Source organism: Podarcis tiliguerta (assembly GCF_965153285.1).
Source record: "Podarcis tiliguerta genome assembly, chromosome: 13".
NCBI lineage: Eukaryota > Metazoa > Chordata > Lepidosauria > Squamata > Lacertidae > Podarcis > Podarcis tiliguerta.
This window is the reverse complement of record NC_139546.1, coordinates 32,962,372-32,989,132: the sequence shown is the minus strand read 5'-3', so window position 1 is coordinate 32,989,132 and position 26,761 is coordinate 32,962,372. Positions and strand designations below refer to the sequence as shown.

General features: G+C 47.2%; 1 protein-coding gene and 2 long non-coding RNA genes across 3 annotated transcripts; 1 reads left to right on the top strand and 2 right to left on the bottom strand.

The window, feature by feature from the left end:
- The first annotated feature begins 513 nt into the window (after positions 1-513).
- LOC310663506 lies at positions 514-26,578 on the top strand. The gene is made up of 3 exons (XR_014504518.1): positions 514-882; positions 965-1,064; positions 26,388-26,578. It is a non-coding gene; the product is annotated as an uncharacterized lncRNA (long non-coding RNA).
- LOC310663507 lies at positions 3,022-4,356 on the bottom strand. The gene is made up of 2 exons (XR_014504519.1): positions 4,239-4,356; positions 3,022-3,917 (listed from the first exon to the last, which is right to left on the bottom strand). It is a non-coding gene; the product is annotated as an uncharacterized lncRNA (long non-coding RNA).
- On the bottom strand, positions 9,493-12,511 carry LOC310663498 (uncharacterized protein). The gene is made up of 2 exons (XM_083411395.1): positions 12,382-12,511; positions 9,493-11,434 (listed from the first exon to the last, which is right to left on the bottom strand). Exon 2 carries the CDS (start codon positions 11,015-11,017, stop codon positions 10,088-10,090), a length of 930 nt encoding a protein of 309 aa, XP_083267521.1. The 5' UTR covers positions 11,018-11,434; positions 12,382-12,511; the 3' UTR covers positions 9,493-10,087.
- Positions 26,579-26,761: the final 183 nt, after the last annotated feature.

The following is a 26,761-nucleotide window of genomic DNA, read 5'->3' as shown; positions in this document are numbered from 1 at the left end:
GAAGCTTCCTCTTGGTGCTGGGCTGCTGTTTCTTTTCCTAGAGATCCACCCAAAGAATCTTGTCCCACCGCTTGCTGGACCCAGCACCAAATATTGAACAATGAAGAGCATCTGACTTATACCCACATTGCCAAACTCCCCAAATGTCACATATTGCGGGTGGGGCTGAGAGTCTAGTTCAGCCTCCTGAAAAATATGCACGACTGAAGTGCTCATGCAAGACACAGTAAGTTTATGGGAATAAACATAGGAACAGACTCAGAACAACTTGCAATGTCAAAAGAAAGACCGTACCACTTACCCAATCTGTAGTTCAGCCCAGGCTAATTGGTGATGTTAAATTTATGGGAGAACCAAGCTGGATGTTCAGAAATACATTTCAAGGCTCCCGAACTGGGGCCCAGTTCCAAACTGGACCATTTCCTACCAATCCTGAAATAAGGAAGAACATTTATGTTGTTGATTTGCTTATGTTTGAGTGATTCAATTAGGATTCCAGGGGAAATGGTCCAGTTTGGAACTGGCTCCCAGTTCTGTACCCTATAAATGTATTCCTAATAATTCTGTCTGGGTCTCCCACATATTTAACCTTACCAATTACACTAGCCTATAGATTGGGTAAGTGTTATTCTTTCTTTTGATGTTCCAAGTTATTGTTTGGAGTCTTCTTCTCCTCTGTTTATTCCCATAAACCTATTTATGGGAAAGTGTTGCATGAATGCAGCGATGCACGGCATAAAAAGGGCTCCTCCGTCTCCGAAGGCACCGAAGAGGTTGAGCTCTCAGGACGGCGCTGAGCGGAGTCAGCCAGAGCCACGTGCAGCCCGTTTGGGCCGAGATCCCGTCCCTTTCTGCTGACATCGGCGTCCAGGCTGTGCCCAGGTAAGCCCCGTTCGGCAGGAACCTTCTCCCGATGGCGAGGCCATGGCCCGACCCTTCTCTTCTTTCCTCTCCTCTCCTGCAGGCTGTTCGCGGGCAGCCCCACCAACAACATCGCCCGCGCCCTCGGCAACCCGAGCGCCCTGCCCGCCCAGAACCTGCTCGCGGACCCTGTCAACTCCACGGTGAGTCTCTCTCCCTCCCCGTCACCTGGGTCCCTCCTTCGCCCCTTCGCTCCCGCAGCTGCCGAACCAAGACACAGAGGAGGAAGCGGACATCTTCAGCCAGGCTGCCCTCATCGTCAACAACGCGGTGCTCCGATACCGCTAGGCCAGAGAAGCAGCCGGCGCCCTCCGCAGAAGTGCCGCCTGGACGTGGCAGCCTCGAGCACGCCCCCCACCCCAATAAACCTGCTTTTAGCTCTCACTGCTCTCGCTCACTCTCCTTAGGCTGAACTGGGGTGCCGGGAAATCACAGAACTGTAGAGTTGGGAGGGACACTCAGAGTCATCTAGTCCAACCCCCTGCAATGCAGGAATCTGAACCAGCTCCAACTTCGCCAGTCCGGCTGCAGACATTTGAAACAGGCGTGGAAGAGCCATGGCTTCCCCGAAATAATCCTGGGAACGGCAGTTGGGCCTTGAGAGTTGTTGGGACCCCCCTATCCCCCTCCCAGAGCTACAATACCAAGAGGGCTAACAATCAATCCCACTTCCCAAGGAACTGTGGGAATTGTAGCTCTGTGAGGGGTCTCCTCACAGCATTGATGTCTGCTGCTGCTTTTACAGTTCCTGCCTGAAGAACAAGCATCTTGGGAATTAGGCAATAAGCAGATTGTGCTATAAATGACAGGTTCTAATACAGTGGTACCTCGGGTTAAGAACTTAATTCCTTCTGGAGGTCTGTTCTTAAACTGAAATTGTTCTTAACCTGAAGCACCACTTTAACTAATGGGGCCTCCCACTGCCGCCACACAATTTGTGTTCTCATCCTGAAGCAAAGTTCTTAACCCAAGGTAATATTTCTGGGTTAGCGGAGTCTGTAACCTGAAGCGTATGTAACCTGAAGCGTCTATAACCCGAGGTACCACTGTACTGGAACTGAGGGCCTATGAATGAAGTGGACGGACAGAAGTTTCAGAACAGGGATGGGGCACGGATGGGTCCTAGGAAAAAAATGGGACATCCCAGAATCAAATCGGAAACTGGGATGGCTTCTGTAAATCTGGGGTTGTCCCTAGACAGTTGGAGGGTCTGGCAGCTGCTGCTGTCAGTGATCCAGGTGTCCTAACGCCATGCCCCCCGACTATCCAAAGCGTCTCGTACCCCCACCCCATCACACCTGATGGTGATGAAGGGGAGTTATCTTGTGAAAAGCCCCCCACAATGCCATTCTTCGTAAGACAGGCGGCTGTTGCAAACTGTGCTCTGGCCTTCAGATGAAGGGTAGCATAAAAGATTGATAAATAATACTAGTTGGCTGGGCATTTCTAGCCCTCTCTCAGAGCTGTTGAGGCCCCGGGGCTGCAAAAAGGTGGTGAGGGTTTGGGACAGGCTACAGAAATTTCCAAACAATGAGATGGTGGCCGTGGCTGCCAAGCACCCCACTGAAGAATCACCTCCTTCTCAAATCAAGTCATAGTCAGATATTTTGGGGTGAATGTGGGTGGGCTCATAGGCAAACCCCATTGTCAACACCCCACTTTGTAAACCTCAACTGTTGTAAATGTGGGTACACAAACTGTACACTTGTTGACTGCTACAACTATCTGTGTACACTGGTATACAAATTTTATACTAGTTGAATGTAAACTCCAATATAACAGAAGAGTAGCCTCAATGCCCAGGGCTTCTTCAGAAGATATTTCAAATCCTGAGGATGACCTTCTTTCCAGCTCCTTGACCAGCAAAGCTTTCAGGTTTTGTTCAGTTATTGCTGAATTTAAATTTGCACAACCAGGCTAACAAGAGTGAGTGAGAGGGGTAACTCTCACCCAGCATAGCCTCCCATCCAGTAACAAAAAAGCACTACTAAAATAGGAACGACATTCCTTTTTAAATCTATCCTTGCTGCTGAGTTTTTAAAAGGCATGCCTTTAAGGGAGCGTGTCATGAAACTTGTAAAAAGAAAGGAAAAAACCCAGTGAGAGAAACAAAAATGTGAGATGTTTAATTTCTTCAAATTAATCCATACAAATGAAAAGAAAATCCAACTTTTTTTTTTTTTTTAAGGAAACTGTCCAACTGGGCCAGCCCCAATATTGAGTTTCTAGTAGAAAAGGCTTGTGGGGGTGAGACAGATCTGGCCTGCAGGCTGCTAGCTCCTCACTCTGCTCAAATCATAGAATAACAGAATCCTAATCAAATAGCTAGACAAGGAACAAGGGCAACCTTATCCCAAGGAACAAACATGGTACTCAATGATACTGCTTTTCTGCTCTTTGGTGTTAGGACTTTGTGGGAGGAAATCTCCTTTCTACCATGGCAGAGACTTTGCTAGTGGCTGTCAGCCTCCAAGTAGCCAGGACTAAAAAAATGTTAAAATAAAACAAAGCTACAAAGAATTACTACATAACTGGGTTGTCAACAAACAATGACCAAGAGGTGGAACCTAGGTCTTGTTAAAGGCCTAGCAGATGTTGGTAGGAGCAGAGCCAGTGCTTGTATTAAACTGGAGGCAGAGTGGGCCAGTCGCCCTTCCTTTTTGTGAACACTCCCTTAGCTACTGTTCTTAAATGGCTATGGGGAGCATGGGGACATGATTTGACTTAAATTTGGGACAGTCAATGGGTAGGACTTGTGGATTTCAGTAAGCCTGTATCTTTTCCCTCATAATTTGAGTGGAGCCTCATTTTCACTCCGGCGATTAGTACTTGCTACTATGCTGGTTTAAACCTGTGCTAAGGAGTGAAGGAATTGTAGAGGGGTTTTATGTGTATGAGTATACAACCTCCACAGATGACACCATTCTTGGTAATCTGGTGAAATCCCCACTCAGGTACAGGACAGAGTCCTCAGACCATCTTGCACTTATGACTTTCTTGCACTCAGTGCCTTGGAATTACATGGGTAACAGTGACAGATCTCATCCTAGGCCCAAAACTCAGCCCGAAACCTGGGAGATTATTCTGCCTTCTCCTTAGCTCAGAGAAGTTTCCTGCTTGGCAGGGGGTTGGACTCGATGGCCCTTGTGGTCTCTTCCAACTCTATGATTCTATGATTCTATGAAGGGCAGGGGATCTTCCTGGCCCTCATGTGGAGCCTCTTGGAAGAGCATTGAGGAAGTTCCCTCAGCATACACATGGATTTGGAGCTTGAGAGAAGGCTTGTCCCTGAAAAAGCCTCCAAAGCTCAGCGTGACATTTCTCCCCCATTACGAGAAGTAAAGCGAGTGGCAAGTGCAAATTTTGGCTGGCTACCAAGGCTGGATGAAATTTGTGGGTCTCTGCTTGCCCATGAGGAGGCACAGACCTGCACAGACCTGCACAGACCTGCACCCACCAGCCACACCCATCTTGCAGTCTCTTGCAGACAAGTATGAAATGGTGAGCTTAACAGTCTGGCTTGGTGCGGTGTGTGAGTGTGAGAGAGATACAAGTTCAAGTGTGTTCATGAAGTGGGAAATCACGCTTTGACTCCAGGCGTTCTACTTTTACTCTAAAAATTCTGAAAACCAGCTCCAAAATTGTGGCTTTTGCACACACACACACACCCCCACCCTCCTCGAAGTCAAGAGTGCCTGACTACTGTTTTCCCCTGGCTGGTTGGCACCCAAATCGCAGGAGGAAACCAGGCTGCTTGGCACTGCCCCCTTTCCAGATATCAACCTCCACCCCACTTCATCTAGGTAACAAATTGTCAGACACTGCAGTAACCCCTAAATTATTCCTCGTCGATACTTGCCCAACCTCTGCTGGTATAAAATTAGGAGTATACGTGAAGTGTTTGGAGATCCAAGTACTATAAGAACTTTCCCAGAAGACTTACTTACGATTCCTGGACTTTGCTTTGGTGCTTATGATGACTGTGAAAATGACCTAATAAGGTCCTACATGGCTGATACTAGGGGTGGTATTCAACACAAGTCCTACTCCAAGCAGACCCATTTAAGCTAATGGACATGGTTAAATTGGGATCATAACTTCAATGTGTAGGGATCAGATGGGATTACCATGAGGAATTATAAAATATACATCAAGCCATCGTGTCCATGATGAAAGCATTGTGTTGACTGGGTTTGATATATTGACGATAGTTTCTTTCTTTTCTTTTTTTTATTAAGGATTTTCTTGTTTTACAGAAGTAAGTGTAATGCCTCGTTGTTGTTTTTTTCCATGTGACATTTTTACAAATCCATTTCATTTGTTGAGCCATTAGGGGAGAAGAAAAGAAAAAAAAAGAGAAAAGAAAGGGGGGTGGAGAGAGGGAAGATGGATGGGGTTGGGGTTGGGTGGCGGTGTTTCTATTATGTTTAATGTATGTAGAGTTTGGGGTCAGCGTTGTTTGTGTTGTTCACTTGTGTTCCTTTGGTGGTGAGAGATGTTGGGGTTGGCCTAGGGTGTGATTGTTTGCTTGTGATTGGCTGTGGTGATCTTTGTTTACGTGTGTGAGTGAGGTGGGTGTGTGTTTTGGATCAGGTTAGCCATATTGATTTGTATGCTGTTGGTGGATTATTGTCATTGTCCTGTTGGGCTGTGTATGTGATAAAGGGGAGCCATACCGGGGTGAAGGCGTCTTCTTCTGTTTGTCCCCGTGTCAGTTTCAGTTTATTAGTTAATTTTTCTAGTAGGGCTGTTTCCCATACTATTTGGTACCATTGGTCCATACTTACTCCTGACAGGTCTCTCCAGTGTCTGGCTATGATGCTTCTGGCTGCTGAGAGTAGGTGGGTTATGAGTTCTTTGTGGTGTAAATGGGCATTGTTGTCTTGGAAGATGTTTAGTAGGGCCAATTCTGGGATGATGTCTATTACTTGCTTAGTTATTTTACATATTTCTTGTATGGCTGTTGTCCAGAATAGTTGGATTTTGGGACACTCCCACCATATGTGGAGGTATGTGCCTGTGGAGGTGCACCCTCTCCAACATTTTGGTGAGGTTCCTGAGTGTATTAGCGCTAGTTTCCTTGGTGTTAGGTACCACCTGTAGGTGAGTTTCAGTGTGAGTTCTTTTCTTTTCGTGGATATGGATTTAAGGGGGGGTTTAGACCACATTCTGGTCCATTGAGTGGGGTTAATCTCATAGCCTATGTCATTCTCCCATTGTTTTTTGATTGCATCTAGGGGATTTGCGGGATTTTGGAGTAGTATTTTGTATATTGCGGATACCGTCCTTTTACCGTTTCCCTTTGTTGTCAGGAGGAGGTTTTCGAAGGCTGTCAGGGGCCTAGTTGCTGCTGATTTTACTGTTGGGTTGTTTAAGAGGGCATGTAGTTGGTGTTGTGTTAACCAGGGCATTTGGGTGTCTTCTAGTTTGTCTTGTATTTCTTGTGTTGACAAAGGTTTGTTATTTTTATAAAAGTCTATTAGGCGATATAAGCCTTTGGTTTGCCAGGTTTTTATCTGGAGGTTTTGTGCTGCATGGTGGAATAATGGGTGGTACGCCAGGGGGATTAGTGGGGATGGGGTTGGGGATAGTTTGCCTATTTGTGTTTTCCATGCTTTGAGCATGGTCTGTACCTGTTAAGTGTTGTGGGAATTTTCTTTAGTTTGTTTGGGAGGAGTGGGTATGTTGTGGTGCAGGTATTTTCAATTGTGTCCCTCTCTAGGTGTACCCATTGTTTTGTCTCATCTTCTAGTATATATGGGATTATATGGCGTATTTGGTTGGCATTGTAATATGCTTCTATGTTGGGGATTCCCCATCCTCCTTCTGAGGTGGGGAGGTGCAGGTATTTGGGGTTTATTCTTGGTTTTTTATGTGAGAAGATGAAAGAGTGTAGTTTTCTCTGCCAACTGCGAAGTTGGGTTGAGGGGATCCAGATTGGGAGGGCTTGGAATAGGTAGGTTAGTTTTGGGAGTGTGATCATTTTGATCATTGCTATTTTGTCTGAGAGAGTGAAATTCATGTTATTCCATCTCGTTAGGTCTTTGTTAATTTGTCGCCACAGGGGCTTGTAGTTGCGGAGGTACAATTTACTGAGGTTTGTGGTTATTTGTACCCCTCTGTACTTGGTGTGGCAAAGTTTTATTTTGGTGACCTTCGTGAGTTCTTTTTGGGTGTGAGGAGGGGTGTTGAAGCACATAGCTTCTGACTTTGTAAAATTTACCTGTAGGCCCGGCACCATTGAGTTCTCTGATTAGGGAGGTTGCTGTGCTTATGGGGTCTGGTGTTGTGGCCATTAGGTCATCTGCAAAGAGCCCTAATTTATAGGTTCTGCCTTTTATTTCCACTCCCTTGATGTCTGTGGCTGCTCGGATTCGGTTTGCTAAGGGTTCCAGAGCCAGGATAAATAAGAAGGGAGACAGTGGGCATCCTTGTTTCGTGCCTCTTTGGATAGCTATAGTATTAGAATCCATATTGTTAGTTCTGCATTTTGCTGAGGCTTGGGAGTATATTTGTTTGAGGATTTGTAGGAAGTTGGGGCCAAATTTCATGTTAGTTAGTACTGCTAATATGTATTTCCACTCTAAGCAATCAAAGGCTTTGAGGATGTCTAGGGACATAATTGTCAATGGGAGTTTGGTTACCTTGCTGTGCTCGATCAGGTTCAATAGTTTCCTGATGGGGTCTGTTATATTGCGGCCAGGGACAAAGCCAGTCTGGTCTGGGGCTATTAACTTGTGTAGGAAGATTTTTAGGCAGTTGGTCAAGATTGATGTGAATATCTTGTAGTCTTGGTTTATTAATGAGATTGGGCGGTATGATTCTACTTTGAGGCTGTCTTTTAGTGATTTTGGGATGGAGACTATTTTGGAGTGGGTCCAGGTTTTGGGGATGGGGCCCCCTTTTATGATGTCATTGAATAGGCGGGTCATGTAGGCATCAAGGGTTCTTTGAATTTCCTATAGAATTCTGCTGTGAAGCTGTCTGGTCCTGGGGCTTTGTGTGGTTTCAGGTTTTTGAGGACCGCATCTATTTCCTCTGAGGTGATAGGGCTGTCCATGAATTCCTGTTCCTCATGAGTCAGGGTAGGCATGGTCAGTCCTGCTAGAAATTTTCTGATTTCTTTCTCTGGTGGGTTATGGGAGGTGTATAGGTTGGAGTAGAATTCTGCAAATTCTGAGGTTATTTCTTCGGGGGAGAATGTTATGTTGCCGTCTTTTTTGGTGATGCAGTGTATTGTTTTGAGTGCTTTTTTCCTACATCTATTTGCTAGTAGTCTGGAGTTTTCCCCTCCATATTCGTAGAAACGTTGTTTAGAGTATAGAATGTTGATCATTGTTTTGTTAATTTCTAGGGAATCTAGTTCTCTCCTTTTTTGTTCTATAATTTTGAGGAGTTTTTTAGATCCTGTTTGTAGCATGATGAGAGGGCTGTGATGTCGTGTTCTATTTTGCTAATTTTTGAGGTTTGTTTTTTAAGGAATGTTTTCTCTTTTATGCAAGCTCCTCTGGTGGCCGCTTTCATTGCGTCCCATAGGAGGGGGGTTGTTATATTGTTTACATTGTTTTCCTTGAAGTAGTTTTGGAGGGTTTTTGTGAGACTCTCTCTAGTTTGTTTGTTTGTTTGTTTGTAGTTAGGATGGGACTGAAGGACCATGATGGGGTGGTTTGTGTTCCTTCTCCCATTTTAACTATGGCTTCTACTGGGTGTGATCTGTGATTTTAATGTTACCTATGTTTGTTGATTCCACTGAGGGGATCAGACCCTGTGTGAGTAGAATGCTGTCCAGTCTGGACACTGTATTATGGCGTCCCGATTGGAATGTATGGCTGATGTCTCCCGGGCTTTGCTCACCCCAAATGTCGTAGAGACCCCTGTTTTTTAGCATTTTTAGTAACTTGTAAGGGTTCCTAGTTGTTGGGGGCTTCCTTTGGAGGAAGGTTGCCCGTGGGGTTGTAGGGTGGATATCTCTCAGGGATATACCTTTCATATTTAGATTGAGGTCCCCTCCTAGGATTGCTTCCCCTTCAGAGAAGGAGAGGAATTTGTTTAGTGTCTTCTGGAAGAATTCTAATCGTTTCGTGTTTGGGGCATATATGGAGCCGATTGTCAGTTTGATTTTGCCATCTAGTGTCCCTTTAGCGAAAATGAATCTGCCTTTTTTGTCCTTGAGGACTGTTGTGTCAGTGAAGTTCAGGTCTCTACTGAGTATTATGGCTACACCACGAGCTTTCCCTGAGCCTCGTGAGACCCACTGTTGACTGAAGCGGGGGTCGCTCAGGAGTTTGCTGCCTTTGGGTGGGTTGTGTATTTCTTGTAGGAAGGTGATGTGTGGTTTCATGGTGTTTATGTATGAGGTGATGCGTTTTCTTTTGATGGGGTTTCCCAGCCCCCTCACGTTTAATGTAATTAGTTTTAGGTTAGCTATCTTGCTTATCTATTATGTGGGGCGATTCCCTGCCAACCCGTTTGGGTTGTCTTGTATCTCTCTCTTCGTGTTGTTTAAAGTACCAGTGGGGTTTCGCTGACCTAGGGTGTGGTGGGTGGGAGGCTAATGGGATTAGAGTAAGATTTGGGTTGAAGAGTAGGGGGTAAGTTGTAAAGAGTTTCCTATATGTAGTCATATAGGTGTTTGGGGTATTTTAGGCCATCTGGCATTTAGCCGGTTGGTCCTAGGTCTCAGCTGGTGTGGAAGGCCGTTTTCAAAGACAGGCCATCCCCCCTGTTGTTTGCGATAGGGGGTGATCAGTGAGACAGTGTGAAGTGACTTTGTAACGTCGCTGTCAGGTATAAGGTTCATAAGCAATGTTGCCAATGTTATGAGCAACATTGTTGGTGTGTTGGGGTGGGGATGTGGGTGCTGGTACGCTCTGGTGCCACCATAGTGCTGGTTGGGTATCAGATTTTAGCCTGATTGTGGGTTGTGTTATTAAGGTTGGAGGAGTTGTTTTTTCTTAGTATGGAGTATGGGGGTGTTGAAGGTGTGGGTGATGGGTAATGTGGTTGAGGTCGTCTGGACTGGTGTTGGGGTGGGGGTTTCTGTGGGGGTGCAGGGCTGGGGGGGGATGTTGATGGTGTTAACTAAATCTATTTTTTGGGGGGGGAGAGGGGGAAAGGGGGGGGGGGAATCACCAGTCCTTCAGTTTGTGGTTTTTTCCTGGTTGCTTCATTCAGCTGGGGTTGTTGTTGTTGTAGGGTTGTCCATCTGCGATGAATTGGTTTGGTTAATCTTGGTCTGGTTTCTTGTGTCATATGGCCGGCGGGACGATTCTGAGTGTGATGCTTCTCTGTATTGGTTTACACTGTTGTGCCGCTTCTGTTGTTTCTTTTTCTTCTGTACCGTTGTCCAGTTGTTTGCTGTTGTTTCCTCGTGGTTGGGGCTGTCACTTGGTGGGTTTGTCGGTTGCCATTCCGGTGGGAGGTCGAGTTCAAGGTTTTTTAGTAGTTGCAGGGCCTCAGGTATGTTGGTAGCCATGTGTTGTGTTGTATTGGTTGTTACAATGAGGCGGAAGGGGAAGCCCCATCGGTATTTGATCCCTGCTTGTTGGAGACGCTGGGTGCATGGGAGCAGGCTTTTCCTCCGGTTTAGGGTATCCTGAGATAAGTCCTGTAAGGCCAGAATGGGGGTTTCTCCATATCGAAGGTTGGTTGAGTTTTTGAGGCTGTTCCATACCTCTTCCTTCTTTTTGTAGCGTGTGAAGCATACAATGATGTCTCTTGGGGGGGCATTGGGTTTTGGCATAGGTTTTAGGGCTCTGTGAGCCCTCTCCAAGTCATCTGCCTCAAGTTTCAGGCTTGGGATTGTGTTTTTCAGCCAGCGTATAATTAGGTCTGCTGGGCTTTTCTCCTCTGTTTTTTCAGGAAAGTTGTGGAGGCGGATGTTACAACGTCTATTGCGGTCTTCAAGGTCGGCTTGCTTAATTTTCATCTCTCTGTGTTCTGCTTCCATTTGGTTTACCAGTTCGTCCAGTTTCTTGTTCACACGTGCGTTCTCCTCCCGGTATTGCTCTATTATTCTTTCTTGCATTTGGTTCTTGTTCTCTAGAGCTTCCACTTTGGAGGTTAGATTGTTGATTAGTACCTGTATGGGAGCCATTGTGGCCTTCAGTGTTTCTTCTAATCATGCTTCTAATCTTGCTTCCATTTCCCTCAGATCTCGTTTCGTTATTGGGTGGTAATCATCTTGAAGGGGAGTTACTGTTTTAGGATTGTTTGTCATCTCCCTGGTTGGTGTCATCTCAGTCTCCCTGATGGTTTTGGTTTGAGGTTGGCTTGGCATCCTCTTGGGGTAGGGCGTGTGGTGGTTAGGAGTTGTGGCAGTGGTGATTCCTGGGTATTGTTGGGTTGCTGAGCTGATCAGGCTTTGCTGGCTGGTGGCTTTTACAGAACGTTTGGATTAGGCAGTCATTTGTGTCACTTCTAGCCTGTGTTTTAAGAACTTCTCTAGGGTTTCTTTAGTTGCCTCAGTGTGCCGCCAAAGCAGGGGGGGGGCAGGTAAGCAGAGATGGGTAGACTAACGTACAGACAGTTCATATAAAGGGGTGGGGGTTAGCAGGTAGAGATGCAAGAGATTAGAGGGGTGGGGCCAGGGGAAATATGTGTTTAGGAGGGGGTTGTATATACCCCAAAGGGGTACTGGGGTCCAGTTAAGGTGGAAGTTGGGGTTGGGAGTGCGCTCAGAAACAGAGACAGACAAATAGGCTATATGTGAAGGGTGGAGGGAGAAAAAGGGAAGAAGAAGAAAGAGAGAAGAAGGGGAGAGGCGGGGGGAGATTGGAGTAAAAGAGAAGAGAAAGAGAGAGAGACAAAAAGAGAGTTGAAAGAGAGAGGAGAGATAGTACAGTAATATCGGCGATATTAGATTGCAGCAGTAGTTTTAGCTATAGTATGAGGGGGGCAAAATATGATACGGTGATATGAATGTGTGTATGTGTTTCCTTTAGGGGAAGGGGGGATGGAGAGAGGGAGGAGGGAGAGAAAAGGAGAGGAGGAGGGGGAAGGGTGGGGAAAGGAAGGAGAAGAAAATAGAGGGGGAGAGAGGGGAGGGAGGGAGGGTGAGCTGTGGCAATGGTATGGGGGAAAGTCTTCTTTTAAAAGAGGGGGTGGGGAGAAAGGGCTCCCCCCTCAAAGACAAACTGACAAACAGGCTAAAAAAAGGGGGGTTGATATAGTATGTATATGGGGGGTATATGGGGGGGGTTGATATAGTAGGTATATGGGGGGGGTTGATATAGTAGGTATATGGGGGGGAATAAAAAAGATTATTTATTTATTTTTTAAAAAGGGAGAGGGGGAGGAAGGGGTTAAAAAAGGATTTTTTTAAAAAAAGGTAAGAGGAAGGGGGTAGTTTCTTCCTTTCTGCAATCTCCTTTGTCATGCGGCTTTCCTTGCCGCTGGAGAGGTAGGCTCCGGTCGGTCGGTCGGCTCAGCCACGTGTTTCTTCGGAGCCTCTTTTCCTACCTCTCCTCTTATTTCCCGTCGGCAGAGATGGGGGCAGCAGCGGTAAAGTTGGGGCTCCTTTTTCTTTCTTTATTTTTCTTCTTCTTTCCCCCTTTTCTTTTTCTCCCTCTCTGCGTTAGCTCCACTGTCCTCCTGGTTCTGGAGCTCCTCTCCATTGATGATAGTTTCTGATTAAATCCCATAAGATTCTACATTCATGCCCTTTTCATGCCCTTTTGCCTCTACTGCCCATTTCTCTTGTCATGTACACAGCCCAGTTGCTTTGCCAGGCATGCATCCTGGGCCATAAAGAAGTGGGCAAGTTTCTTTGATGTAGGATGTTAATCTTAGGGCCAGGAAGCAGATCTCACATTAAGGGGGTAATAGTCACTGTCCTCCTGGCCATCCTTCTTATCATGTGTACTGATTGTTTATGACCTCCGGGGTTGCCAGATGCTCTTCTTTGTAGTTCTGTACTTTGTTTACCCTGTGCTTAATTAGTTTTAGTAGTTTAACTTGTCCCCACGTGGGTTTGTGGAAATGCTCAGAAGAAATCTGATTGGTTCTTACGAACTCTCTGTAAAAAGCTCTTTTGTGAATAAAACTACCTGGGCCAGGAGCTGAACACGGACAGGCACAGAGAGACACGATTATACGCACCCTTCCCAGAGTCTTGCTGGTTCAAGTCTCTGTGTGTATTCTTATTAATCAGAGTTCAATCCTTCCTTTACTTTGCGAACGCTACACAATGAGTCTCCTACAAGAAGGAGTTAGTTGCACCGCCCTATGTGTTCGAGAGTCCTCCATTCTGACCCATCAGTACAACTCTGATGATGTTTATACCAGCAGAACACTCCCCTCTTCACTATCTTACTAGTCTAGGACTTGGTGTGCCTGCTACCAACTGCTAAAATCTTCAAATAAGGTCTCTCAGCTTCACAGCCGCCCTGAGAGACTGGACAGTCTAGCAGGTCCACGAGGCAGCCACTCTCTGGTAAAAGCTGGCTTCTGAGATAACAGCAGCTTGCTGTGCGCTACTTAAATTTTGTTTTCTAAAAGGGGGGGAGGGGAGGACTCAAAAATTCTGCATGAAGAGAAAATGAAGCCTGGGCCCAGTATGATTTGTGCAAATCCAAACATATTTGCATATATTTGGGTGTGGAGTGGTTTGCATAAATTGCATAAATGAGGGAAGAGTGGAGTAATCACTGACTAGCTGGATGTTGGCTGGAAGAAGAGAGAAGCAAGGAGGGCACACAAGAATAAAAAAAAGTATTATACTGTCCCAAGCCTTGCCTATCAGGTAGAGTGGACAGCAGGAGGATTTGTGTCTCCTGCTGTGGATAAACCACAACTCCCATCATCCCTAGCAAGCAGGACCAGCGGTCAGGGATGATGGGAATTGTAGTCCAAAAACAGCTAGAAACCCACATTTGGAAGACACTATACTAGAATCATGAATGGGAATTGTGGGGTTCCTGAATGGGCTTTGCAACACTCTGAAGATGGCAGTAACTCAAGTGGTTTCCCCTTTCCCCCTTCTTGTTGCCTTTCATATTCACAGTCCCTCATTTTCAACAGGGCGATGCTAAGAAAAAATTGAAAGGGTAGCAGAATTAGCCTCATCCCACCGGCTCATCCTCACCAGCAAAGGGCTCTTTAACCCTTTCTGTAACTCCAGAGTGTGAACAGCAAGCAGAGGCCTCTCGGCTCCCGTTTACTATCAGGGCACCTGCTGGGATAAGAAAAAGAGAAGGGCATTGCCGCACTTTGCCAGCACGCTGTCTGCCGCCTACAGAGCCAGGCTGGCAACCTGCCTCTGGTATCATGGAAGCAAAATGCAAGCACTCTTACTGTCCCTCTTTATTAGGGACTGTTCCTATTTCCTGGTCCCCATCAATGTCGCTGGTATCGTTGGCATCTGTTCGTCTCAAGACATAAATAAATCACTGCCTCCACTTTGCCTCTCGCTTTTCGCATTTCAGGGACGTCAAACTGAAATTCTCTTCGTGCAGAGTTACTAGCATGGCTGTTCTTCAGAATTCCCCCTCCCTAATCTGGGCTCTAGAAATTAAATCACCACAGGAAGAAATGGGAGCATCTTGTCTGCAGTGCCAAATGAGTGGAAACCGCAGGGAAGCGGGCTAAGCCTTCGGAGGAATGTAAAGCTATTTGAATAGTGAAGTGGCCTGCGTGTCTGGGGTGCTGTAGGGCAGGGATGGAGAACCTGTGGAACCCCCCTGACTTCCTTGGACTCAAACTCCCATCAGCCTCAGGCAGCATGGCCAATGGTGAGGGGTGAGGGAAACTGGGAGTCACAAGGATCGGGGAGGGAAAAGAGGAGGTTTCTTCCTTTTTAACTTGTTAATCAACAGTCCAGTGTCAGGAAAGAGCAGTGAGGTGAGTATGTTAGTACATTGTCGGGGGGGGGGGGTAAGGAAGAAGGGGTCTCCAAATGGACCCCCCCCCGAAATGAGTGAATGGGCAGTAACATGGCAAGTGCAATTCAATGGAACAAGTGTCCTCTGTAAACCAAGCCTGATGAGGAACGGTTGAGGAATTTGGGGAAGTTTAGCTTATAAATTATAAAGATAAAGGGACCCCTGACCATTAGGTCCAGTCGTGGCCGACTCTGGGGTTGCGGCGCTCATCTCACTTTATTGGCCGAGGGAGCTGGAGTACAGCTTCCGGCTGTACCTTCCCGCCAGAGCGGTACCTATTTATCTACTTGCACATTGACATGCTTTCAAACTAATAGGTGGGCAGGAGCAGGGACCGAGCAATGGGAGCTCAGTCCGTCGTGGGGATTCAAACCGCTGACCTTCTGATCGGCAAGCCCTAGGCTTTGTGGTTTAACCCACAGCGCCTTCAGCGTCCCATAAATTATAGGCATCTTCAAATATCCTAAGAGCTGTCCCATGGAAAACTGAGCAATTTGTCTTTAGAAGCTTCCTCTTGGTGCTGGGCTGCTGTTTCTTTTCCTAGAGATCCACCCAAAGAATCTTGTTCCACCGCTTGCTGGACCCAGCACCAAATATTGAACAATGAAGAGCATCTGACTCCTACCCACATTGCCAAACTCCCCAAATGTCACATATTGCGGGTGGGGCTGAGAATCTAGTTCAGCCTCCTGAAAAATATGCACGACTGAAGTGTTCATGCAAGACATAATAAGTTTAAGGGAATAAACATTGGAACAGACTCAAAACAACTTGCAATGTCAAAAGAAAGAACGTAATACTTACCCAATCTGTAGTTCAGCCCAGGCTAATTGGTGAAGTTAAATATATGGGAGAACCAAGCTGGATGTTTAGAAATACATTTCAAGGCTCCTGAACTGGGGCCCAGTTCCAAACTGGTCCATTTCCTACCAATCCTGAAATAAGGCAGAATATTTATATTGTTGATTTGCTTATGTGTGAGTGATTCAATTAAGATTCCAGGGAAAATGGTCCAGTTTGGAACTGGCTCCCAGTTCAGTACCCTATAAATATATTCCTAATAATCCTTTCTGGGTCTCCCACATATTTAACCTTACCAATTACACTAGCCTATAGATTGCGCAAGTGTTATTCTTTCTTTTGATGTTCCAAGTTATTGTTTGGAGTCTTCTTCTCCTCTGTTTATTCCCATAAACCTATGTTGCATGAATGCAGCGCCGCCGGCAGGAGGAAGCCGAGGGGGACACGCCCGCCGGGGGTGGGATGGACGGCATAAAAAGGGCTCCTCAGTCTCTGACGGCACCGAAGAGGTTGAAGTGCAAGGATGGCGTCCCTTCCTGAGAATATCAACGATGGGGAAAGGTAAGCCCGCCCCATCGGCCCGGGACCCTTTCCCGATGACGAGGCCATGGCCCGACCTTTCTCTTTTCCTCTCGTCTCCTGCAGGCAGTTCGCGGCAGCCTTCGCCTTCGCCGTCGCCTTCGCCTTGAAGAATCGGAACCCGCTCATCAATTTCAGGGTGAGTCTCTCTCCTTCCCTGTCGGGTGGGGGCTCCAGACGTGGGTCCCTCCTTCGCCCCTTCGCGCCACTCCGTCCTCTCCGTCTAACGCTCTCCGCCTTCGCCCCTCCCACAGCTGCCGAACCAAGACATCCAGGGGGTAATGGCGGTCAACGTCCTAGATAACAGCGCCAGCATCTCCATCGACAGCCGCCCCGTCATGCTGACCTCCAAGTACCGCTAGGCCAGAGAAGCAGCCGCACTCTCCGCAGAAGTGCCGCCTGGACGTGGCAGCCTCGACTGCGTCCCCCCCCCCCACCCCCAATAAACCTGCTTTTAGCTCTCACTGCTCTCCCGGAGTCTATTTAGGCTGAACGGGGTGGGGGGTGCGGGGAAATAATGGAGTTGGGAAGGACACTCAGAGTCATCTAGTTCAACCCCCAGAATCAAATCGTCCCTGGCAGACGGCCATCCATCCTCTGCTTCAAACCTTCCAAGGAGGGAGATTCCACCACCTCCCGGGAGTGTCCCTTCCACGGGAGAATATCTCTATAGCAGGGGAGCTTGCAGGCCTGGAGGGGCCCAAGATGGCAGGAAACACCATTTTGCTTCTCGAGAAGGGCTTCCTTTGAGCAGGCAATGCCCAGGCACAGGCTGGAGGCCCTTCAGGAGAGGAGAGAAGATTCTCCTTGGCTTCAATGCTCAGTAGACTTGCCCCTCAGAGGCTCAGCATTAAAACCGCACACCACCAACTTCGCCAGTCCTGCTCCAGACATTTGAAACACTATTATACCCCTTGGAACAGCCATGGCTTCCCCCAAATAATCCTGGGAACGGCAGTTGGGCCTTGAGAGTTGTTGGGACCCCCCTATCCCCCTCCCAGAGCTACAATACCAAGAGCGCTAACAATCAATCCCATTTCCCAAGGAACTGTGGGAATTGTAGCTCTGTGAGGGGTCTCCTCACAGCATTTATGTCTGCTGCTGCTTTTACAGTTCCTGCCTGAAGAACAAGCATCTTGGGAATTAGGTAATAAGCAGATTGTGCTATAATGACAGGTTGTAATACAGTGGTACCTCGGGTTAAGAACTTAATTCGTTCTGGAGGTCTGTTCTTAAACTGAAATTGTTCTTAACCTGAAGCACCACTTTAACTAATGGGGCCTCCCGCTGCCGCCACACGATTCGTGTTCTCATCCTGAAGCAAAGTTCTTAACCTGAGGTAATATTTCTGGGTTAGCGGAGTCTGTAACCTGAAGCGTATGTAACCTGAAGCATATGTAACCCGAGGTACCACTGTACTGGAACTGAGGGCCTATGAATGAAGTGCACAGACAGAAGTTTCAGAACAGGGATGGGGCACGGATGGGTCCTAGGAAAAAAATGGGACATCCCAGAATCAAATCAAAAACCGGGATGGCTTCTGTAAATCTGGGGTTGTCCCTAGACAATTGGAGGGCCTGGTAGCTGCTGCTGTCAGTGATCCAGGTGTCCTAACGCCATGCCCCCCGACTATCCAAAGCGTCTCGTACCCCCACCCCATCACACCTGATGGTGATGAAGGGGAGTTATCTTGTGAAAAGCCCCCCACAATGCCATTCTTCGTAAGACAGGCGGCTGTTGCAAACTGTGCTCTGGCCTTCAGATGAAGGGTAGCATAAAAGATTGATAAATAATACTAGTTGGCTGGGCCTTTTCAGCCCTCTTTCAAGCCTGTTGGGGCGAGTTGGAGGCAATGATTTATTTCTATCTTGAGACAAACAGATGCCAACAATACCAGTGACATTGATGGGGACCAGGAAATAGGAACAGTCCCTAATAAAGAGGGACAGTGCTTGCATTTTGCTTTCACGATACCAGAGGCAGGTTGCCAGCCTGGCTCTGTAGGCGGCAGACAGCATGCTGGCAAAACGTGGCAATGCCCTTCTCTTTTTCTTATCCCAGCAGGTGCCCTGATAGTAAACGGGAGCCGAGAGGCCTCTGCTTGCTGTTTGCACTCTGGAGTTACAGAAGGGTTTAAAGAGCCCTTTGCTGGTGAGGATGAGCCGGTGGGATGAGGCTAATTCTGCGAGCCTTTCAATTCTTTCTTAGCACCGCCCTGTTGAAAATGAGGGACTGTGGATATGAAAGGCAACAAGAGGGGGGAAAGGGGAAACCACTTGAGTTACTGCCATCTTCAGAGTGCTGCAAAGCCACCACTGAAAGCCCACAATTCCCATTCATGATTCTAAGATAGTGTCTTCCAAACGTGGGTCTCCAGTTCCCATCATCCCTGGCCACTGATCCTGCTTGCTATGGATGATGGGAGTTGTGGTTCATCTGCAGCAGGAGACTCAAATTTGGTAAATACTGTTCTAGTCCACCTGCTGTCCACTCTACATGATAGGCAAGGCTTGGGACAGTATGATACTTTTTAAAATTCTCCAGTACCCTCTCCTCTTCCAACCAACATCCAGCTGGTCAGTGATTGTTCCGCTCTTCCCTCATGTATGCAATTTATGCAAACCCCTCCACACCCAAATACTGTACTTGGATCCCCAAACACCTCATTTATCCTTCTAATTTTATACCAGCAGAGGTTGGGCAAGTATTGACGAGGAATAATTAAGGGGTTACTGCAGTGTCTGACAATTTGTTACCTAGATGAAGTGGGGTGGAGGTTGATATCTGGAAAGGGGGCAGTGCCAAGCAGCCTGGTTTCCTCCTGCAGTTTGGGTGCCAACCAGCCAGGGGAAAACAGTAGTCAGGCACTCTTGACTTCCAGGAGGGTGGTTGTGTGTGAGTGTGTGTGTGTGTGTGTATGTGCAAAAGCCACAATTTTGGAGCTGGTTTCCAGAATTTTTGGAGTAAAACTAGAATGCCTGGAGTCAAAGCGTGATTTCCCACTTCATGAACACATTTGAACTTGTAACACACACACACACACACACACACACACACACACACAAAACACACACACACAAAAACACAAACTGCACCAAGCCAGACTGTTAAGCTCACCATTTCATACTTGGCTGCAAGTGACTGCAAGGTGCCTGTTGTTGGTGGGTGCAGGTCTGTGCCTCCTCATAGGCAAGCAGAGACCCGCAAATTTGAGCCAGCCTTGGTAGCCAGACTGAGCCAGCCTTGGTAGCCCACTTCATGAACACACTTGAACTTGTATCTCTCTCACACTCACACACCGCACCAAGCCAGACTGTTAAGCTCACCATTTCATACTTGTCTGCAAGAGACTGCAAGATGGGTGTGGCTGGTGGGTGCAGGTCTGTGCAGGTCTGTGCCTCCTCATGGGCAAGCAGAGACCCGCAAATTTCATCCAGCCTTGGTAGCCAGCCAAAATTTGCACTTGCCACTCGCTTTACTTCTCGTAATGGGGGAGAAATGTCACGCTGAGCTCTGGAGGCTTTTTCAGGGACAAGCCTTCTCTCAAGCTCCAAATCCATGTGTGTTTTGAGGGAACTTCCTCAATGCTCTTCCAAGAGGCTCCACATGAGGGCCAGGAAGATCCCCTGCCCTTCTCTGAGCTAAGGAGAAGGCAGAATAATCTCCCAGGTTTCGGGCTGAGTTTTGGGCCTAGGATGAGATCCGTTACTGTTACCCACGTAATTCCAAGGCGCTGAGTGCAAGAAAGTCATAAGTGCAAGATGGTCTGAGGACTCTGTCCTGTACCTGAGTGGGGATTTCACCAGATTACCAAAAATGGTGTCATCTGTGGAGGTTGTATACTCATACACATAAAACCCCTCTACAATTCCTTCACTCCTTAGCACAGGTTTAAACCAGCATAGGAGCAAGTACTAATCGCCGGAGTGAAAATGAGGCTCCACTCAAATTATGAGGGAAAAGATACAGGCTTACTGAAATCCACAAGTCCTACCCATTGACTGTTCCAAATTTAAGTCAAATCATGTCCCCATGCTCCCCATAGCCATTTAAGAACAGTAGCTAAGGGTGTGCTCACAAAAGGAAGGGCGACTTGCCCACTCTGCCTCCGGTTTAATACAAGCACTGGCTCTGCTCCTACCAACATCTGCTAGGCCTTTAACAAGACCTAGGTTCCACCTCTTGGTCATTGTTTGTTGACAACCCAGTTATGTAGTAATTCTTTGTAGCTTTGTTTTATTTTAACATTTTTTCAGTCCTGGCTACTTGGAGGCTGACAGCCACTAGCAAAGTCTCTGCCATGGTAGAAGGGAGATTTCACCCCACAAAGTCCTAACACCAAAGAGCAGAAATGCAGTATCATCGAGTACCATGTTTGTTCCTTGGGATAAGGTTGCCCTTGTTCTTTGTCTAGCTATTTGATTAGGATTCTGTTATTCTATGATCTGAGCAGAGTGAGGAGCTAGCAGCCTGCAGGCCAGATCTGTCCCACCCCCACAAGCCTTTCCTACTAGAAACTGAATATTGGGGCTGGCCCAGTTGGACAGTTTCCTTTGGGGAAAAAAGTTGTATTTTGTTTTGATTTGTATAGATTAATTTTAAGAAATTAAACATCTCACATTTTTGTTTCTCTCCCTGGGTTTTGTTCCCTTTTTGCAAGTTTCGTGAAGGCATGTGTCAGGGAACTGCCATCGGAGCCAGAAGGAGAGGGAGGGCTCCAGAGGAATTCCGGATAGCGTCCCGGGAGGGAGAGAAGCAGCACATCTTCTGGGGAAGGAAATCAGCGTAGCACCATTGGAGGAGGGGTGCAGATGGGGGAATCGGCGATGGGGCTCCAAGACTCCTCGCCGGGGAGCAGTGGGGAGAGCACGGGTCCTCCGATGCCCACACCCTCCCTGCGCAGAACGCTTCCGTGCAGAGAGAGTAGGCGGCGACTAGGCGTCAAATAACTTTTTGCTGGAAGAAGTTCAAGAAACACCCACTGACGGATTCTGCCAGCGATTGAGGCAGCCTCGGATGAGTGGCTGTCCGGACAGGAAAGGTTCACTCAGACAACCCAGCCAGGTGTTGGCACCGATTTACGCACGAGCAACCCCTAGAACCATTACAGCATGCCTTTTAAAAACTCAGCAGCGAGGATAGATGGGTGAATATTTTATTGGAAGAATGCCTTTAAAAAGGAATGTCGTTCCTATTTTAATAGTGTTTTTTTGTTCAGCAATAACTGAACAAAACCTGAAAGCTTTGCTGGTAAAAGAGCTGGAAAGAAGGTCATCCTCAAGATTGGAAATATCTTCTAAAAAAGCCCTGGGCATTCAGGCCACTCTACTATTATATTGGGGTTTACATTCAACTAGTATAAAATTTTATATGCCTGTTGTCTTTGTCCACGGAGTTTTCTTGGCAGGGATACTGGAGTGGCTTGCCGGTTCCTGCTCCAGGTGGATCACGTTTGGTCAAAACTCTCCACTATGACCTGTTCATCTTGGGTGCCCTGCTCGGCATAGTTCATAGCTTCTCTGAGTTCTTCAAGCCCCTTCGCCACGGCAAGGCAGTGATCCATGAAGGGGATTTACAAACATGAATCTGACCAAACTGCGGGTGGCAGTGGAAGACAGGAGTGCCTGGCGTGCTCTGGTCCATGGGGTCACGAAGAGTCGGACACGACTGAACGACTAAACAACAACAACAAGTATAAAATTTGTATATCCGTGTACACAGATAGTTGAGCTGTACACTGGTAGTTATTCACATGTGACAGTCAGCAAGTGTACAGTTTGTGTACCCACGTATACAACAGTTGAGCTTTACAAAGTGGGGTGTTGAAAATGGAGTTTGCCTATGAGCCCACCCACATTCGCCCCAAAATATCTGACTATGACTTGATTTGAAAAGGAGGTGTTTCTTCATTTTCTAACAAATCATTGTATCTTGTCCAAACATTAAACAATGCTTTCCTAATGATATGATTTTTAAAAGCTCTGTGAACTTTGACCTTGTCATACCATAAATATGCATGCCAACCAACTACGTTGTCAAAACCTTCCAAATCTAAAATATCAGTGTTTTCAAGAAGCATCCATTCTTTCAGCCAGCAAAATGCGGCTGATTCATAATATAGTTTGAAGTCTGGCAGGGCAAATCCACCTCTTTCTTTAGCATCTGTTAATATCTTAAATTTTATTCGAGGTTTCTTGCCCTGCCAGACAAATCTGGAGATATCTCTCTGCCACTTCTTGAAACAGTCCATTTTGTCCACTATTTGCAATGTTTGAAACAAAAACAGCAACCTTGGCAATGCATTCATCTTTATGACAGCAATTCTACCTAGCAGTGAAAGTTTTAAATTTGACCATATTTCTAAATCCTTTTTCACTTCAAACCAGCATTTTTCATAATTATCCTTAAACAAGTTCACATTTTTCGCAGTCATATTAACCCCCAAATATTTCACTTTCTTAGCCAATATTAATCCTGTCTCCAAGATGGTTGGATTAATTTGAAGAAATTAAACATCTCACATTTTTGTTTCTCTCACTGGGTTTTTTTCTTTCTTTTTACAAGTTTCATGACACGCTCCCTTAAAGGCATGCCTTTTAAAAACTCAGCAGCAAGGATAGATTTAAAAAGGAATGTCGTTCCTATTTTAGTAGTGCTTTTTTGTTACTGGATGGGAGGCTATGCTGGGTGAGAGTTACCCCTCTCACTCACTCTTGTTAGCCTGGTTGTGCAAATTTAAATTCAGCAATAACTGAACAAAACCTGAAAGCTTTGCTGGTAAAAGAGCTGGAAAGAAGGTCATCCTCAAGATTGGAAATATCTTCTAAAAAAGCCCTGGGCATTCAGGCCACTCTTCTGTTATATTGGAGTTTACATTCAACTAGTATAAAATTTGTATACCGGTGTACACAGATAGTTGTAGCAGTCAACAAGTGTACAGTTTGTGTACCCACGTATACAACAGTTGAGCTTTACAAAGTGGGGTGTTGACAATGGGGTTTGCCTATGAGCCCACCCACATTCACCCCAAAATATCTGACTATGACTTGATTTGAGAAGGAGGTGATTCTTCAGAGGGGTGCTTGGCAGCCACGGCCACCATCTCATTGTTTGGAAATTTCTGTAGCCTGTCCCAAACCCTCACCACCTTTTTGCAGCCCCGGGGCATCAACAGCTCTGAGAGAGGGCTAGAAATGCCCAGCCAACTAGTATTATTTATCCAATTTTTATGCTACCCTTCATCTTTGCAACAGCCGCCTGTCTTACGAAGAATGGCATTGTGGAGGGCTTTTCACAAGATAACTCCCCTTCATCACCATCAGGTGTGATGGGGTGGGGGTACAAGACGCTTTGGATAGTCGGGGGGCATGGCGTTAGGACACCTGGATCACTGACAGCAGCAGCTACCAGACCCTCCAATTGTCTAGGGACAACCCCAGATTTACAGAAGCCATCCCGGTTTTTGATTTGATTCTGGGATGTCCCATTTTTTTCCTAGGACCCATCCGTGCCCCATCCCTGTTCTGAAACTTCTGTCTGTGCACTTCATTCATAGGCCCTCAGTTCCAGTACAGTGGTACCTCGGGTTACAGATGCTTCAGGTTTCATACGCTTCAGGTTACAGACTCCGCTAACCCAGAAATATTACCTTGGGTTAAGAACTTTGCTTCAGGATGAGAACACAAATCATGTGGCGGCAGGGGGAGGCCCAATTAGTTAAAGTGGTGCTTCAGGTTAAGAACAATTTCAGTTTAAGAACAGACCTCCAGAACGAATTAAGTTCTTAACCCGAGGTACCACTGTATTACAACCTGTCCTCATAGCACAATCTGCTTATTGCCTAATTCCCAAGATGCTTGTTCTTCAGGCAGGAACTGTAAAAGTAGCAGCAGACATAAATGCTGTAAGGAGACCCCTCACAGAGCTACAATTCCCACAGTTCTTTGGGAAGTGGGATTGATTGTTAGCGCTCTTGGTATTGTAGCTCTGGGAGGGGGATAGGGGGGTCCCAACAACTCTCAAGGCCCAACTGCCGTTCCCAGGATTATTTGGGGGAAGCCATGGGTGTTCCACGCCTGTTTCAAATGTCTGCAGCCGGACTGGCGAAGTTGGAGCTGGTTCAGATTCCTGCATTGCAGGGGGTTGGACTAGATGACTCTGAGTGTCCCTCCCAACTCTACAATTCTGTGATTTCCCGGCACCCCAGTTCAGCCTAAGGAGAGTCGGCGAGAGCAGTGAGAGCTAAAAGCAGGTTTATTGGGGGACGGGGGGACGGGGTCGAGGCTGCCACCTCCAGGCGGCACTTCTGCGGAGGGTGCCGGCTGCTTCTCTGGCCTAGCGGTATCGGAGCACCGCGTTGATGATGAGCGCAGCCTGGCTGAAGATGTCCATTTCCTCCTGGGTGTCTTGGTTCGGCAGCTGCGGGACAGGCGAAGGCGGGGAGCGTTAGAGAGGACGGAGCGGCGCGAAAATGAAGGACTGTGAGTAGGAAGGGCCACAAGAGGGGAGAAAGGGGAAACTCGCAAAACCTCTTGAGTTACTGACATCTTCAGAGTGCTGCAAAGCCCACTCAGAAAGCCCACAATTCCCATTCATGATTGTAATATAGTGTCTTCCAAACGTGGGTCTCCAGCTGTTTTTGGACTACCATTCCCATCATCCCTGACCGCTGGTCCTGCTTGCTAGGGATGATGGGAGTTGTGGTTCATCTGCAGCAGGAGACGCAAATTTGGTAAACACTGTTCTACTCCACCTGCTGTCCACTCTTCCTGATACACAAGGCTTGGAACAGTATAATACTTTTTTTTATTCTTGTGTGCCCTCCTTGCTTCTATCTTCTTCCAGCCAACATCCAGCTAGCCAGTGATTGCTCCGCTCTTCCCTCATTTATGCAATTTATGCAAACCCCTCCACACCCAAATATATGCAAATATGTTTTGATTCCCACAAACCATACTCGGCCCAGGCTTCATTTTCTCTTCATGCAGAAATTATAGGCATCTTCAAATATCCTAAGAGCTGTCCCATGGAAAACTGAGCAATTTCTCTTTGGAAGCTTCCTCTTGGCTACTGTTTCTTTTCCTAGAAATCCACCAAAAAAATCTGGTCCCACCGCTTGCTGGACCCAGCACCAAATATTGAACAAGGAAGAGCATCTGACTCCTACCCACATTGCCAAACTCCCCAAATGTAACATATTGTGGGTGGGGCTGAGAATCTAGTTCAGCCTCCTGAAAAATATGCACGACTGAAGTGTTCATGCAAGACATAATAAATTTATGGGAATAAACATAGGAACAGACTCAAAACAACTTGCAATGTCAAAAGAAAGAACGTAATACTTACCCAATCTGTAGTTCAGCCCAGTATAATTGGTGATGTTAAATATATGGGAGAACCAAGCTGGATGTTCAGAAATACATTCCAAGGCTCCCTAACTGGGGCCCAGTTCCAAACTGGACCATTTCCTACCAATCCTGAAATAAGGAAGGATATTTATGTTCTTGATATGCTTATGTGTGAGTGATTCAATTAGGATTCCAGGGGAAATGGTCCAGTTTGGAACTGGCTCCCAGTTCAGTACCCTATAAATATATTCCTAATAATCCTGTCTGGGTCTCCCACATATTTAAGCTTACCAATTACACTAGGATTTAGATTGTGCAAGTGTTATTCTTTCTTTTGATGTTCCAAGTTATTGTTTGGAGTCTTCTTCTCTGTTTATTCCCATAAACCTATTTATGGGAAAGTGTTGCATGAATGCAGCGATGCACGGCATAAAAAGGGCTCCTCGGTCTCCGACGGTACCAAAGAGGTTGAGCTGGCAGGATGGCGCTGAGCGAAGTCAACCAGAGCCACGTGCAGCCCGTTTGGGCCGAGATCCCGTCCCGTTCTGCGGATATCGGCGCCCAGGCTGTGCCCAGGTAAGCCCGCCCCGTCGGGCAGGGACCCTCTCCCGATGGCGAGGCCATGGCCCGACCCTTCTCCTCTTTACTCTCGTCTCCTGCCGGCTGTTCGCGGCGACCTTCGCCTACAGCTTCGCCCGCGCCCTGGGCACAAGGAACCCGCTTGCGGACCCCTTCAACTCCACGGTGAGTCTCTCTCCCTCCCCGTCGGGCGGGGGCTCCGGACGTGGGTCCCTCCTTCGCCCCTTCGCGCCGCTCCGTCCTCTCCGTCTAACGCTCCCCGCCTTCACCCCTCCCGCAGCTGCCGAGCCCAGACATCGAGGGGGTAATGGACGTCAACCTCCGGGCTCCTAGATAAGAGCGCCAGCGTCCCCATCGGCAGCCGCCCCGTCATGCTGACCTCCAAGTACCGCTAGGCCAGAGAAGCAGCCGGCGCCCTCCGCAGACGTGCCGCCTGGACGTGGCAGCCTCGACCACGTCCCTCCCCACCCCCCCCCCCACCCCAATAAACCTGTTTTTAGCTCTCACTGCTCTCCCGGAGTCTATTTAGGCTGAACGGGGTGGGGGGTGCGGGGAAATAATGGAGTTGGGAAGGACACTCAGAGTCATCTAGTCCAACCCCCTGCAATGTCTGGGTCTCCCACATATTTAACCTTACCAATTACGCTAGGTTTT

Bases quoted from the DNA above. Each gene is read 5' to 3' on its own strand.
- LOC310663498 (XM_083411395.1), bottom strand. From the start codon at position 11,017: ATGGCTCCCATACAGGTACTAATCAACAATCTAACCTCCAAAGTGGAA.